Genomic DNA, 17,559 nt, shown 5'->3' with positions numbered 1-17,559 from the left:
TAATTTGATTATCTTTTATCACCAGTTTGAGTTAATATGACATAGCTGGACATAAAGTATTACCTTATACGCCTTATAACTCTGGTTTGTCTTTTTCTACTCATTGTTCTTAGCTTTTATATCAAAACTATAGAGGTTTTGTTCCCAGAGACTACCAAAAACACTGACCTCTATATAGTATAATAAAGGTCAGTGACCAAAAACGTTTGACGCATGATTTGATAATCATGTTTTTAAATTGTTTGTTGATAGATAAATAAATAAAAAACATAATTGTAAACGCTATTTTCTAACTAAAAAAGAAACTATGTGTCGAAATGTAGGTACTTAGAAAAGTGACTTAAATGCTCAGGATATCAGAATGTGGAAAATAATACATGACGGCGGTTATTCCACTGAGCCGATTGAACTGCGAGAATTAAAACTGCAACTAGCTAATAACTCCTGTAAATGCAAATTATGTGCTGTTCATAACCCATCCTTGGAATCGGACTTAGGGTTTAGTTGTTACGACAAAGAAGTGCAGGTTACAAATAGCAGAGGGAGTTTAGACCGCTGCTCTCAAGTATTGCATCATAAGAAATCTCTTGCCAAAGGAAACTCTTTTTACCAGGATGAATTTTGTCCCGGATGCCGCATGGCTATGAGTCTAATACGCAATGTCTACCCAAAAGTACTTAAAGACGAAGAATCCGAAATAAAACCAGAAATGACTAAGTCTGATAAATCGATAGAAAGGTCCGTTAGTTTAGCTGAAAAATCCACTTCGACGTTAGATAAACTGACATGTGATCATTCCAAAATATCCTTAAGCGACATAAAAAGTGAATATTCTTCGGATAAATCAACTATCTTTATAGGGAAACGGAACAATGATAAGGTGACTTTTGAAGAAATACCTGTAGGAATACCAAAAAAATACCCGGTAATGTCTCGTAATTGTCATTGCATGGATAACTTTGTAAATAGTATCAGACCACCGCTGGCTAAAGATTTCATGCGTTTTTAGTTCGTGGAAAACGTGGTGAACGTTCCTTGTTTGATAATGCAAATTCACTGTAAAATGTAATTATACATAATTTCAATGAGTATAATCGAATTCACAATCAATAGGAACACACACAAATGTCAATATTAAATAGTTTTAGATTGTTATAGTTTTACTAGACCATAAAATGTTATCAAAAAGCTTATCCAGCTTAAGCACTTGATCTTCCTCGGTCCGGTCAACTGTACAATGGATAAAAAAAATGTTCCATAGTTCGGTAAACTGTACCATGGATAACTTCTTTTATCCATAGTCCGGTTGACCGGACCACTGAACCGCAGTACAGGTAAAAGATCCTACATTTTATCAGGCGTTTTGTTGTAAGTTTCCATTTAATGCAAATCAAGATGAAACACTAATAAATTTACAACAAATGGAGGTCATTTAATTTTATATTAAATAATTTTTATTTTGCAAACAGTTATTAAAATATCAAAGAATAACAAATTTTGATTAATTGGAATAAATGTTACGAAGCGGCGTAATGTTTGATGAATCTTGCCGATGGGTCGGAGACTTGCACCCATTTTGGCATCCAGTAGTACGGTGTGAAGTTATATTGGCCAGGGAAGGATTTTTCAAACACGTACCGGTAATATTTAGATTCTGTAGTATTCGGCTGTAGTCCAGGGAAACGCAAGTTGTTTTCAGGTAACCTTTCTTTAATAATTTCTTCTATTATTGTGAATAACGATTTCTTCACAGAGGCTACGCCATCACTAAATGCCTCCTTATGTCTGTATAAAATTGAATCTGGTAATAAACCACTCTTAGCAAAACTTTTGCGCAGCAAATGCTTTTCAACTCCGTTCTGAGGTTGGCGGAAGGAGGGTTCGATACTAAGATAGTGACTTGTAAGTTGTACGTCTAAAAATGGTACTCTCAGTTCTAAACTAAACGCACTGGTCGTTCTGTCTGCTCTCAATCCATCATACAAGTAAATGTCTGAAAGCAAACGTATGCTTTCTTCGTGTGCAGCCGTTTCATTTGGAGCATCTCTGAAGTAAATGTAACCTTGTGCCAACTCGTCTGCACCCTCACCACTAAACACAACTGTGGTATCAGTGTTTTCTTTTATATATTTTGAGAGAAGATACATCGGTAAGCTTGCACGTATTGTTGTAATATCAAATGATTCTAAATGATAAATTACGTTGTCTAATGCTTCCCTTACAGCATTTTCATCAAATTTAACTTCATGGTGTTCTGTTCCGAGATAATCAGCAACTGTACGAGCAGCAATTAGATCAGGGGAATCTCCCATTCCTATGGCAAATGTTTGAATTTTATATGGCAATTTCTGTTCCTTAGCTAGCTTCACAACTAAAGCTGTAATAAGTGATGAGTCTAACCCTCCACTTAGAAGACAGCCTATACGTCTGTCTGACATTAGTCTCTTCTTGCAAGCTGCCTCTAACAAAAAGGCGGTTTTCTCATACACATTAAATTTTGAAAGTTCATTTTCTGATACAAACGGAATAAAACGTGGTGGCATTCCAGGTTTAAAATATTTTTCTGTATGATTATATTTTACTTTTCCACTATCTAAAATGTCCCATTCCTCGAAATGTCCGGGTGGGAACTGTCCTAAGGCGAGTTCTTCTCCCGCTTTCTGTTTTATACCAATAAGACCTTTAGCTTCTGAGCAGATTGCCAAAATTCCTTTTTCATCGTCTTGTAGTTTAAACAATGGTCTTACGCCGTACGGATCTCTTGCGATATAAATTTTTCTTTTCTCGCCATCGACTAAGCAAAAAGCGAATACACCGTCAAGTCGTTTTACGGCGTCGGCGATCCCAAAATTCTCATAGTTGTGAATAATGGCTTCCACATCACAGTTAGTTTCGTATGGGTAGTGATATTGTTCACGTAGTCTGTTGTAGTTGTAAATTTCACCGTTGCAGATGAGAGTTATGCGAGGGTATCGGTGCAAACGCATGGGTTGCATGCCGTGTAGACCATCAACGATGGCCAGCCTCTGAAATCCCAGTATGGCTAAAGGCTCTCTCGCATCTTGTTCAATGCGCCAAGCGTCTGGACCTCGATGAACGATAGCAGAGAAGCATTTAAGACATGTCGCGCTCAAACCTCCTTCAACGCCAAACGTCGCCCAAATTCCGCACATGTTGATCTGAAATAATATGTAGATAAAAGTAAATAAAAGCGTGTCAACATACGAGGTAAAAGTGGTGGTTCGGAATTCGGCTTCAATTTCGGGGGCCTAGGACTTCAGGACGTAACTCTAACTTTCTACGTTTTAGCGTTTTAAGCAATTAAAATATCACTTGCTTGAACGATCAAAGAAAAACAACGTGAGGAAACATGCCTGCTAGAGAGTTCTCTATAATGTTCTCAAAAGCGTTTGAAGTCCACCAATCCGCATTGGGTCAGCGTGGTGGCCTTAACCCTTCTCATTGTGGGAGAAAAATCCGTGCCCTGAAGTGGGCCGGTAAAGGGTTGATATGACAATGAAACAATATAAAAAATTTCAAATACCTGTCTGCTACAATCTATTTACGCATTTGATAAATTCTCACTGAGGCGGTGCACAATTATTTAGCTTTCGCTATTTTTATTCTACCTATTAGAAAGAAATACCATCTGAATAAAAAAAGGGGAAGCTTGACAGTAATTTTAACTTTGCTAATGTTTTTATAGGGGTAAAAGCTTTTAAGTTTCAATATTCAGCTTTACCGCTTTAATATTTCCGAAATAAAATATTTTATACAGACAGACGCCCGTCGATGTATATGTAAGTTTAGAACAATATGTTCCTATGTACAAACTTTAATATCTTGAAAGTTCCGTTGTCGCAAAACACTTTATTTTTTGAAACCCTTAAACACTTCGATGAACTATTGATAGAATTTAAGCCCAAAACTTTCTATCTAAAACAGGTACCTAGCTAATTTGTTAGAAGCAGGTGGTCATAATGCCTTAGATAGTAGTGCCTACTTAGTTTTTTGAATAGGAAGATATTAATTTATTTCGGCAAAAAAAATATTTTACCTTAAATCTAAATTGCAAAGACTAGGAAATAAATTATGTGACCTTGAACAGTATGTACAACAATATACAATGATTAGTAGGTAGGTACCTACCAATTAAGTATAACAAATAAATTAAGAGCTTAGCTTCTTGACTAATTTAATTTAAAATTTGTGTCCACGTGTTGTTAGCATGACCAATCTGTCGCGAAATTTTAAATTGAATAATTCAGTAGAAACTTGCGAATACTAGATAAAAGTTGTAATAAAGTAAACCTGTGTCAAAATAAAACAGCGTACAAAAAGATAACCCTTACCTCTCAATGAGCTATATGTTTTAATATATCTTGTACACTCTAAAAAAAACGTCCAAACAACTAATATTTTAATGCAAGCTGTTGTCACGACAGAAATAATTCCCCTATTGAGAACTGTCAGAGTCTCGTGGTCGTATATGTTTCGGCGTGTTCTAAAATTAATTCGAATTTAATGCAAATATCACTTGTCAAACTTCATTAACGGTATATGAATATAAAGACTAGTCGACACTATTCGCGAATAGAAAGGTAAAAACAATATGTTCTATGATAACGGAGGCGTATTGTATTGACTTTATTATTTAGGCAACATAAAAAACCTTACACGGCGAATTTTGCCGACTGTCGCCGAAGTGTGTGCTTGGCGCTAAGGAAGTCTTTATATCGCGACCGGTTAACATATGCAATAGCACGAGTGGATCTATAACGAGTAAGATAGAGACAGCAGTCTTTACAGCTGTGCTTTGTGAGTCCTATTTTAGATTGAAGACCAATGTCATAGTTACGCGTTATTGCGTCATATGCAATAGAACCGGTGATAATAAAGCCGGCATTCTATAGGTACTTATTGCCACTTACTGATATGAGTTATAACTTCATAGCAGCTACACTTCGCATGGTTTTTATACTAACAGGTAGGTACAATATGTTCTGAAAAAATGTTGTGATTATCCTAGTTTTTATAGTTTTCCCTTTATGTGGCCATTAAACTCTAACTCTGTACCAAATTTCAGCTCTCTTGAGTTCATAGGAAGTACTAGTTCTATTTTGATGATCATGAGTGAGTGTGTCATAAATGCGAAACTTAGCTTTCGCTTAACTTCGGAACTTAATGACCTACAGACTTCAAATTTTGGATTTTAAGTATGTGATTATAGCTTACTGGATGACGAACATTTCTTTCTGTTCTTGGTTTCAGTAAAGGATGGTACGGCAGTGTTTGCTTCGCGCTCGTCTTGGCGGGGGTACTGCCGTGCCCCCCGATACCATTTGTTTGGTCCGTCAATAACTTCCTGCTACGTATAAAAAAAAACCCCTAAAAGCTAGAGTTTTTGGAAGTATCGATATTAGTCGTTGTTTGGAAGGAACTAGTGGCGATAAGGATTAGCCTTAACCGATTTCTCACGAATGTTTATAAAGTGTTCCTGTTATGCGTTTCTAAAAATAGACATTAAAATGAAATAGTGAAGAACTGTCCTAATAGAATGAGAATTTTCATAATAATGGCCGGCGTTTACTTAATTGATAAATAATTGCTTTAGAATGATATAGGCTTTTCTATTTCATATGTACTTAGTAATAATATTTTTAGCAAGCAATTATTAATTATTTAATAAGTACAATAAACGATATCGGCGTTGAAGATTTCCAACTATCCATTAGTTTTTGCAATGTTATCTACCTATCAAATTCGAAGTGATTTTGGCGATTTTACTGCCTATCAAGTTCTGTGTGATTTTTGGTGACGTACATATCAAAACGTGATTTTTAATGCCGTAGGGAGTACCATTTCTCTTATATTTCGTTAAATCAGAACATGTTTTCCTTTAAAAAAGGTTTACCATCTAGTTTAGTTTTTAGCCAAATAAGTGGGCGATGTTCGGAGGATCAAATAAGGAATTAAGTGATCCGTAGTCTTACCAGATTTACCAAGACAGCGCAACGACTCGTAAAGCTGAATTGGCAATGTACCGGACACGCGGATTATGATTAAGGAAGCGCGGGTCCCGTAGCAAATTTTTTTAAAGAGCCCTTGATCTGCTCTGGGTTTGTATGTGTGTGTGTTTGTTTGTGTGTGACCCTCTTATAACTTTTGAAAGGCTTGACTGATTGGAAAGAACTAAATGGGGTTCCCTGAAATTTTTAACCAATACAAAACAGAACATTTTGAGAAATCACAAAAAAAACTAATCAGCTCTTAACCTTCAAAAACTACGTCGAATGCCGTTTTGGAAATCAAAATCGGTTGATTCCTTCGTGAGAAAAAAACCAAGAAGAGTGTGTTTTCGGATTTACTTTAAATCGGTTGATTCCTTCGTGAGAAGAAAACCAAGAAGAGTGTGTTTTCGGATTTACTTTAAATTCCTAGGTCGAACAATTAAAACTTCCCTCCTTAATATCCTTTATGAGGCTTAAAAAACGGTGTCGAACGCCGCAAAGAACGTGAATATCGGTTGATTCATTCAAAAGTTATTGCGATTTGAAAACTAAACAAATAGTGTTTTATTTAATCTCTATCAGACTTCAGCTCGAAGAACTCAAAAGCATAGAGAAGGTATATCTCTTGAAGCTCTTGTTGGATTGTCTTAGTAGTAGATGTTTCACCTTTTTGTGGCATCAAAAAGTTTCAACATACCACTTCGTAATAAGTTTCACTCCAAAAATTACGCTCAGGCCGAGATGAGTGGGTTTAAATATGTGGGGCCCCCTTTTGCGCGGGGCCCGTAGCAATCGCTACTCTTGCTACGTGGTTAATCCGGCACTGGCGTTAGTCTTAGAATGGCGACCAGTAAATGCAGCGTTAATATACCGGCATATTTACCATTGAATTTGGAATTCCCTTCAAAAGACCTACACTATCCAGCAGTAGGTAAACGTCCATTGATAGATATGATGATGATAATAACTTTATCGATGTACTAAAGTTACATAAAAACACTCGCGACCTGTTTACGATACTTTCTAAACAGGCATAAAATAAACTTGGACCTATATGACGAGACGTACTAATCTTGCATAAGACACATGCCAACTATATACGAGACTAAACTTCTATAAAATACACTTGTGGCCTGTACATGAGACTAGCTAAAGTTGCATAAAAACACTTAGCAGAGTGTCCGCTTTCTCGCAGGTCGGGTCGCCGTGCCTGTAAGTGTATAAGATGTTAAAACCTGAACCGAGTAACTCGGCCAAGTAGGAACTCGGTTTGAAAAGCGAGACTCGGATACTTAACAAAACATTTAAAAACATCCCTTGTAAACAAATCTCTAAACAAAACTAAATTGACAATCCAAAAGAAGTGCCGCTTCTTCATTTTATTCCTTGTGGAAAAGGATAGCACTATTTTAACACTTGTCGTTTTAGTTTAGTTTAGACTTTTATGTAGAACAGAATTTGTTCCACATAACCTACGTTACATTAGGTATACTTTTTTTCTAAATGGTATCCTACTCGGTACATCTACAGATGTCAGATGTCAGATGATCTCTATCTGTTACTCGTATTTTTTTATATAAATATATGTGATAATGGATAGACATAATTTCCTTTCTCTCTATTTTTACAGCGTGGTTAGTTTCAAGTCTTAACCCCTCTTACCTGCGAGAGAGAAGGCCTACCTTATTTACCTACCTTTTATTTCCTTATTTATGATTATGACGTAAGCACCAACGCAACAAAGCAAAAGCCATAATATAGATCAGTAACACCTACTCCAAAGCACAATTAATATTTAAACAGTTGTTGGAGACTAAATAAGAATTCCTGATCCATTGTAGGTTACTCATTTTAACGTCATTGAAAGGATAAATATATTTAAAAAGTCAAATGAACGAGTAACCACTAATGGGAAATTTTTGGGTTTTTGAATTGCGCTCGTACGCTTTTCCGGCGTAACATTTTACGTTCGTCTCAAAGAAACAAGGTATGATAAAAACCAAATTTCATATAGATTTGTTTGCTTGAAACACTTGAGAGTGTAGGTAGATGAAATACAACATTAAATCTTGTAAAAATAATTTAATACTTAGACCAAAAAAATTAAATTATATCGTATATTTTATATTATCACAAGTTAACATCGCCTAAGATATAAGGTAAAAGTCATTTCGTTACTTTTTAGTCTAGTGTTTTATTTAAAATTGTTAATAAAATATTTTAATTTTGTTGGTTCTTATTTTATTACACTTGTTTTTTTTACATTCTCAAAACATACTTTACGTTAAAAAGTAATGAAAAATATGTTCACGTTATAATAAAAGTAATAAAAATGGAGTGTGTGATAGACTGGTAAAACCTTGCTTCCTGGAGCAGTGGGAACAAGAGTCGTAACTGGGTATTCCTCTCATGACAAAGGAGTTTGATGAAGCCAGCAATTGAGGTTGATGATGAAGATGCTTGTGAAGTAAGGATATATGGATGTAGCTTTCAAGTTGATCAGTTTCTGTTTCGTACATGCTCGTAAATCTCGTGGCCTGTTCCAATTGCGCCTACGGCACCTAATCCGTGTTTCTAAAAATAAAAAATAAATAGTTCATAAAAATATTTGGTTCATTCTTTGTAGTGCCACGACTACTGGGTATTTTACCCCAGCTGAAGGTTATTTATTTTTTTAATTAATTCAGTTTCATGAAAACAATTTGACTTGTAGACCGAGACATAATTTTATAAAACGTGCGTTGATATATTTTCTAGTTACGTTTTAAAATATAAGTGTATTTGATCTAATAGAGTTTCATGTTCTTATTGCTGAATACCCAGCTGGAAAAAGTACAGTACCTATTTTAAAAAAAACGTGTGTGTACTTATGTACACCCGTTAGAAGTAATACTATTTTGGTGTAACAAGATAAAAATCTTTTCAAAAATTTTATCTTTTGCCTTATTCTACGTTTGCAGAAAAAAATACACTAACAATTTAGTTAGATAAAGTTTATTTAAATATCACAAATAAAATCATAATATCGTGAATATAGTTATTAGTTCTCACGCAAACATACGTAGAAGTCCTTATGTATTTTTACTTAGTTGACTTTGGCTAACTTCAGGGTGTCGGTTTTTTTGTGACGGTTTGCGCGCGCATCGTAAAAATTAACTCTCATCATTTTTCTCTAACGCGCCAAAAGAAATATAACTTCAAAAATATTTTTAATTATTGGTAGATGACCAATAATTCAAAATATTTTTTGAATGCTGTTCAAGAAGTGGGACTCCTTTCAAGGCGTGCTGAGCATTAGTAATGCTAACAAACTTTGCTATTTTATTTACCTATAATGGAAATATATCTTAGACGACAAAGCAGACGACGCGACGGGTGTTTTTTCATTCTTACTAATATTTATATGCGAAAGTGTGTTTGATTATTTATATTTGTTTGTTTGACTTTCCTTCACGTCCTAACTAAGTAACAAAAAAACTAAGTGTTAGTTGAAAGGACGGAGTTAAAACTATAAGAAAAACTCTTTTATAAGGTTATGTAAAGATAATTTACAAACGTTTTTCAAGTACCAACTAAGTCCTACCTATACCTTATTTTAGCGAAAAAGTAGATTTACGCGTAATTGATATAATTATACTTACAATAATTTTGCCGCCTTTTTTGATTGCGCTGCCGGCACCGCCTTTCGGGTTTGCAAGAGATCCGCTGAAGAGTGCCAGCATAGCGAAAATCATCACAAATAAGTTTGAAACCTTCATCTTCAAATCTATCTGGTGACGTTGTGTGACTATTCTGAAGAATATGTGTTTATCTAATATTTATCTATCTGGTTTACAAATTGAGCTCTAACTATGGGATACTCGTAGTTAGACAAACAATCACAGAAGCCAACCAGCTGAATGATGTGTATTTGGCAAACATTCTGAATATATATTGCTTGAATAGGGGGGTCTACGTGCACTGTGGATTAATTTTGTTTAAGAATCATTTCTTTTATATCCATTCTTGTCCCGATATAACTAACGACAGTGTGCGATAACCCTACACAATTTACCCACGAGCGTCAGAGTTTGTGACTAACATATTAAAAAGCTTCTGTCGCCCTACAATCTCGATTGAAAAAAATAATGTTACTACTTAAACGATGCCACGTGATTGCAATAAAATTTCAAGACGTGAGGCTATAAAAGTATTTTTTTTTAAAAGGAATTCCCTCAAGCCTAAGTAACTGACACTGATTTTATGTTATGGTTTCTCCGAGTTATTAGCTTCTAGTTTCTCATGTGGGTTTAGCTTGCACTTCGTACATGCACAAAAGAACTGCCTACCCTAAAATGTATTTATAACTCCTATAGGAGGAGGAGGATGTATGGCATCCATACCCTGATAAGAAACCCAGTGCACGCCACTGGGAGCTATTTTGTAGATTAAGATAAGATTTGAATAAGCTAACTACAATAGATAACAATACCTTTTCATAACTCAGCCAGATCGAAAAATAAATTAAATACAGTAAAAATACGATAAAGATGATTTACAGGCAAATCAAGTTAATAAAAAGCCTTATAAAAGTGTGTGGTCTTACGCACGACTGGAGTTTACTCCTTAAGTACGATTGTCGAAACATACACAAAAAGAGTGTATTTAGCTGAATAAAGATTAATACCATATGAAAGGGTAAATTAAAAATCCTGTGCAATTTATTCACTCACGGCGGAAGTGTAACTTCTTAAAGTAGCCTACGGGAGATTGAGGTGGATGTAGAGTATCAGATCTATTAGGATAAAATGTAATGTTTATTATTTAGTTTCCATGGTAACAAGAATAGGAAAAAAAATGTATAATGTTTTCAATCTCACTCTGTACAATATATTTATGTGTTCGTTTCTTTTCCTAGATAAAATTCGGTTTCCTTGGTAACTTAAATAGGAAAAATAAGTTAATTAAACGAAAGCGACGTTGCATGTTTGTGCATCACATTTGCCGGGCACGTCGCAAAGCGAAAATGTAACGAGGTCATTCATCAGTAGATTTTACTCCTCACATTTTTATCATACCGGGCGCCGTATATATGAAAATCGATTCTTAAGGAGTAAACTCCAAAAAGTTTACTGTGGTAAGTAGCTTAGTTATTAATCGCTGAAGCTTTTTTATTGCAATTATTGGCGGATAAGGAATAACGTCTTACAAAGTGCTACCCTGTGCCCATCAATCCGAGGCGTGGGGTTAAGGTTCATGTGACTTCAAATACACCGGCCACCGGCATCATTTTATACCATCTGCATACCCTGTGCATACCCTATGCACGTCACTGCCAGCAACCAAGCTCCCCAGACCTGAAATTTACAGCAATATTGCTGTCAACTTCAGTCACTGACCACAGGCCGACTGGCGCAGTGGGCAGCGACCCTGCTTTCTTAATTCAAGAGTTCGCTTCCCACTACTGAACCTGTTTGAATATGAATGTTTTTCATCAAAAAAGAAGTGTGTGTGTGTTACCTTTACGCGCGATTAAAGTAAAACTTTTATTATTATTTATTGATGAAAGAGTAAAATGTTTCTGGGACTTCATTTTCCCTCCATTTTATTGAATATTCACTATTTCATTTTATATTCTATTTAAAATTCATCAATATCACTGTCACATTCTATAAATATTTTCATTTGTTTAATATTTTCATGTGTTGTATAAGTCAAGAAGCGTGGAGTATATGACATACACCTACTTACGACCAATCCTAATTATTATTTTTAAATAGCGGAAACTACACAGACGTCTGACGGAAGTAACGCTTACGTCAGACATCTGTGTAGCTTCCGCTATTTAAAAATAATCCGCTATTTAAGAAAAAAGATCTGAGTTACTTCCTAGTCGCGTCTAAAGAAATTTTATTTCAAAAATATTCATCAGTCATCTTAGTATCCATAACACAGCTACAATTGATTATGGGCTACATGGCGATGGCATTGTCGTAGTATATTTATTTATTTATTCTGGATAGGTAGTTAGGAACCCACTTAAGTAATGAATCGAAATCTCCCAAAGCTATCAATTTATCTTAAAACAGCGCTAGCAGTTGAATTTTCTAAAGTTATTAATTTGAAACGAGATTAATGTATTTGTAAGCTTTTAATGGAACTTTTGAATAAATCGAAGATTTGGAATTTCACAGATATAAAATTAAAATGTGTTGTAGATTTAACAACACGTAACAACTGTAACAAGAGAGATCTATGCAATTTTCACTCTTAGGTAATAAGAATGAAAATGAGAAGTTTATTATAATTTAGAATGAAGTTCTTTTATAAGACATATGGTGGTAATTCTGTTGTACATTAATCTCAAAACGGAACTAAAGTAACCTATCTGAAAAAAGTGCTTTTCTTGTAATAATGCTTTCTCAGGATAAGCACTTTTTTCATGATTGGTTGCTAAAACTCGCGATCTCAAAGCACTTTCAGTGTATAAAAGTAATCGATCTTATGGAAAGCCAAGCTCATCCCTCTACTAAGAAAAAACTCTTCAAATACTATAACATCGTGGCCGGCCACCGATTTGGTAACAAAATAATCAACCCTTAACTTTAATAGAATAGGTATAATAACGTAACTTAGATTAAATATGTGTATGAAATATTTTTTATAATAAAACTGTAACTAACCGTTAAATAAGTACATATATATATTTTTTATTTATTTAAAAGTCTATGTTTACTATCTATAGAATAATTGTCAACTCGCTATGAAGAAAAATATATCCTTTTTATTACTTTTTTGTCTACATGTTTAGTTAAATTAAATTTATTTGCCAGATGGTTACTTTAGGACAAAATCAATACCTATATAGGTATAGGGTGAATATACTATCTACACAGACAATAAAAAAAAAGTTTTATAGTAGGTATTATCTTCGAAAATAAATTATTCTGCATGTAAATCCTACCTATGGGTTATTTGCAAAATAAAAACAGTTACGAGATTTTCCTTTGACGCATTTCAAATCAGATACTCCTTTGTCTATTATATTGCTAATTTGATCACGTAGAATCTGTCCAATACCGAATTAACTGTAGAGCGTTATTGAGGGGTTTCCTAAAGGTGAATTTGTCGAGTCTTCATTATATTATCCATTCAAGGGTTCTGCTTTCGTTCTTAGGTAAATAAAATAAATTATACTTATAATAAAACTGCAACTGGAAGATTTCTGTACATTTAGTATATTTTGACCGGGGAACACTTTATAATCGATACTGAATCCAAAACAGATTTTTATTTAATTTTTGTCTGTCTGTCTGTCCGGGCATCACGTGAAAACTACTAAACGTATTTAAATAAAATTTGAATTTAAATTTTTTATCAATTTTTCTTCGTAGCTCCGTTAAATTTGAACCGATTTTAATAATTATTTATAAAAGAACATATTTACTATCAAGCATGTATTGTCTAATTTTAATGATGATCCGCAACAGCAAGTCGCAAGGCATATGGGACAACGATCGAATGCATGCATACCATGCTACTAATATTATAAATGTGAAATTTTGAGAGAATGGATGTATGGATGGATGTATGTAAGTATGGATGGATGGATGGATGTTTGTTACGCTTTTACTCCACAACGAACTTCCTGACTTGGCTAAAATTTGGCAAAGACACATACAATATCGTCTGGAATAGCTCAGAGGCTTCTTTTTATCCCGGAAAAGCAAACTGCTCCAACAGTTAAGCATGAAGCATCGCTATTTTTCCGCGTTTGTTTTCAAAAGCCGCGCAAATCGCGTTTAAGATGGACCTGGTCTTTTGGATTGTAACAAAAGCTACTTTTCTGTCTGTCTTTCTTTAAGACAGTTCGAACGGATTCTCGTACGGTTTTCTCATGACTCATGAGGAAGATTTTAATGTACTTTATTATGATTTTCTGTAAATTGACTAAATTATAACGATGTTTGTTAAAGATGTCATACCGACTTGGAGCTTTACTGGCTTACGCTGCGAAAATGATTGATCATACATAAAAATAATGTACTTCATGTTTAAAGGAATCATTGTTACCTACAAAAAAGTCCGGTAGGCTATAATGTCTAACTGTTAAATCACAATAACCGGTTTTTGTTATAATTTGTCTATCAAAACACGGGTACAACCTAAAGTTGGTGATATTCCTATCATGATATTAATCTTTATCCAAATAAATAGTTTTATAAATAAAATTGATTATGTACCTGCAAATTCCTCTTCCTCTAGGTCCTTTACCTATCGTTTAGAAGTTACGACGGGTATAGGAATTCCAAAAGCAAGAAAAATGCAGAGCGCCGAGCCGCATATTATATAGTTTGGAAATAAAACTGGACCCGGTAGGTGGCGCTGCAATTAGGTTCTTGGGTTTTTTAAGATATTAAAACCGCTAATAACCGATTTGATGCGCGGGTCAGCTAGTCTGATATAATATTATTATACTAAACTAGCGATCCTAAAAACTAAGGAATAATTAAACTAAAATACATTTTAAAACCAAAGAGTTAAAACTTTTATACCCCATAACATTATTAGGGACGGAAATCCCTAAGTGGGAACTAGGTACGAGTATCATATCAACCCATTACCGGCCCACAACAGGGCATGGATATCCTCCCACAGTGAGATGGGTTTAGGCCGTAGTCCACCACGCTTTGGTGGACATCACACCAATCCGAACAAGGTATATAGTAGGTATAAGATAATATAACAATCTTTGCATAAACTACTTGCTTACAGTGATAAATGGATTAGGTAAGATATTGCTGAAGAAATGTATCCTTTAACAATACAGGAGCACTCTGAAAAGAAATGCTTATTCAAATTTTCTCACCTTAAAGCTCGGGAGGATAAAGAGGACGAGATAGATGGAAGGACGTGTTGTAGGATAGGATCTTGTTTTTATGGACTGTTTGAAAGTTTTCCTAAAAACCTTATCAAAGCCAAAGAGATGAAAGGACAGCTAAAAACTTTTCCTTTTGGAAGGCACGTAAATATTTGAACAAGTAATAACATTAAAATTTTTAGAGATCCGCGATAAGAAGAAACTTCCGCTCGCCTTTCTTTGTTGTCTTCAATCTGAGGCATAATATAATACCATAATAATTCAGGTTACGTAAGTATTGTTACAGAAATTCGTGTAAAATGAGTAAATAATTAAAATTACATCTTTGTTAAATTGATTTGGATTTTTACAAATACGCTAATAATTACTAATGATTTAATAGAAAGTTTTCAAGAAAGAATTAAAATTATATTTGATTAATAACGAATGTTCATGACATTGAGTTGGTGGGTTTTTTGATATAAATGCGACTGCATTATCGTTACACTTCAGTCCTGCATGGACTCGAACGATGCAAAGATACCTCCCGGTGTCTTAGTCGTTATCAGAATGCTTGAGTTCGCAAAATTCGACGATGGATTAACTTGAAACGATCGCACTACGTTCTGAACCTACTACTGTAACCTAATTTTTCTCTAATGTGGAAAAGGAAATAAGATATATCTGACTACCCCGTAGTGTGCCCTACGATGATAGTAACTTTTCGGCGTGCGTTGAAGATATTAAATATCACACACATGCTTTAATGGTGAAGGTAAACATCTCGAGGAAACCTATGTAGGTTTCCTTGCGAAGTTTACTCAGGCATGTGCCTGAGAGTTATCTATAATGTTCAAGGGCGTGTGAAGTCTTCTGATACCTACCTGCCTACTACAGTGCGGATCTCCTCTTAAAAGAATGAGAAGGGTTTATTGGTAGACTTCACACTCCTTTGAAATCGTTATGGAGATCTCCCAGGCCTCCCATATTTTATTACGGTTTCCTTCACCATTAAAGCATAATATGATATTTAATGCTTTAATAAATAAATAACATAAATAAATATACTACGAAAATGCACAACGCTGATGAATATCTTTTATGAATAATATACACAAATGATGATTGCTGGCAGGTTGGACTGCAGGTATGTGAATCCACTGCTGTATTGTATTTTATTTCGTACTGTATTTCAAATGTATTGGAGTGGCAGTGGTTCACGTATTCAAGTATTATGAATTTATTTTTTTATTATCTTTTAGTTAATGTCTTGTTAATAATAAAAAAGAAGGAACCTTGATGCCTAAAATAAATGTTATATTATTATCAAAATTAAATTTCACGCCCGTGTACAAAATAAATTAAAGTGGTAATTATTATTCTAAAGACTTGTAACGTTCATCACACAGATACTTCAAATATTTCCCAGTTGTAAGAACCGACATGCCACAGTTTTGGACTTAGAAAGCAGGGTCGCGGTCTACTGTGCCAATCGGCCGTCAAACTGCGCTGGTTTAAAATGCATAAACTCTAAATCGAGATGCGTCCCAGGGATGGAACTCTGTCCCCACGCATGGGAAGAGAAGTCCATGCACGGTACACACATATTATACTGTACATACGTATATTCCCTCTTGAATAACCCCAGAACGTAATTTGTGTGGAAAAACGTAGATTGAACAATACTAAAATAATCAAGTTATAATAACCTGACAGCGGCCTACAGACAGCCTATTATTTATTCACGCGACATGAAAGGCGAGGTAGCAGAATTCCTGATTACACATTAACTTTTCACTGCAAAGCACTCACACTGGATGACAATAATAATTAATTACCGTTCTGTCTCCCAATTTTCTCAACGACGCGACGCCCATTCATAAAAACTCAGGTTTTAAAAAAAAAAGTATATTCATATTGACGGACCAAGTATCCCATATACTAGGTCCGTCAATTATTATTTTACTTTGTTTGTTGTTTGTTGTACCTGATGGTAACAACTAATAAACTCTATTTTCTCTTGACTTATTATGAAGACAATGTTTTCATTACGTTTAAATGTAAAGGATGCTTTAAATATATTTAAATATTAATAAAAATATAAACTTTTTTTTTTATTTGTTTGTACTATTTTAAAGCACTTGTTTGTCTATCTTTTCGTTTTAACTTGATTTGCATGAAAACGCTGTTTATAAAATAATAAGACAAATAAGAAAATATGATTTTACATGTCAGGTTGATGAACACAGGTCGGCACTTCGTAGGACTGTTGCTCGGTTTATAGGCGATGACATTCAAAAAATTCAAAAATTCAAAATTCATTTATTTTAAGTAGGCCTAATATAAGCACTTCTACTATCAGGTGGGTCATCTGTTTTACCTGCATTACCTACCGGCCCCTAAGTCTCTTCTCAGAATGAGACGAGTTTAAGCCGTATTTAACAACGGTGCCCAAGTGCAGTTTAGCGGATTTCACACGCTTTTGGGAACATCATAGAGAACTCGCAGGTTTCCCTAAATCAAGTAAAATTTAATTGCGTAAGTTAAAAACGTGCACTTAAGTCTGAAAGTGAAGGGTGTGTGCCAGGTTTGAACTTGCCTTCAGGTTTCCTCACAATGTTTTCTCCAGTTGAGTCATAGTTTATGAAGATTTGTTCTGATTAATATCGCTTAGCGTTGTGCCGGGGTGGGTTGAACTTGGCTCCTTCG

General features: G+C 34.7%; 2 protein-coding genes across 2 annotated transcripts; one reads left to right on the top strand and one right to left on the bottom strand.

Moving 5' to 3' along the window:
- The first annotated feature begins 266 nt into the window (after positions 1–266).
- On the top strand, positions 267–1,343 carry LOC120629881. Its single transcript, XM_039898956.1, has one exon. The coding sequence runs from the start codon at positions 362–364 to the stop codon at positions 1,007–1,009; it is 648 nt and encodes a 215-aa protein (XP_039754890.1). The 5' UTR covers positions 267–361; the 3' UTR covers positions 1,010–1,343.
- A 79-nt stretch (positions 1,344–1,422) lies between these two features.
- On the bottom strand, positions 1,423–4,707 carry LOC120629880 (asparagine synthetase [glutamine-hydrolyzing]). The gene is made up of 2 exons (XM_039898955.1): positions 4,353–4,707; positions 1,423–3,179 (listed from the first exon to the last, which is right to left on the bottom strand). The coding sequence occupies exon 2, from the start codon at positions 3,171–3,173 to the stop codon at positions 1,518–1,520; it is 1,656 nt and encodes a 551-aa protein (XP_039754889.1). The 5' UTR covers positions 3,174–3,179; positions 4,353–4,707; the 3' UTR covers positions 1,423–1,517.
- Between the last annotated feature and the right edge of the window lie 12,852 nt (positions 4,708–17,559).

The sequence above is a fragment of the Pararge aegeria genome, chromosome 15 (genome assembly GCF_905163445.1).
Source record: "Pararge aegeria chromosome 15, ilParAegt1.1, whole genome shotgun sequence".
NCBI classification, from domain to species: Eukaryota; Metazoa; Arthropoda; class Insecta; order Lepidoptera; family Nymphalidae; genus Pararge; species Pararge aegeria.
Note: the sequence above shows the minus strand (reverse complement) of the source record. Positions and strands in the feature narration are given on the sequence as shown.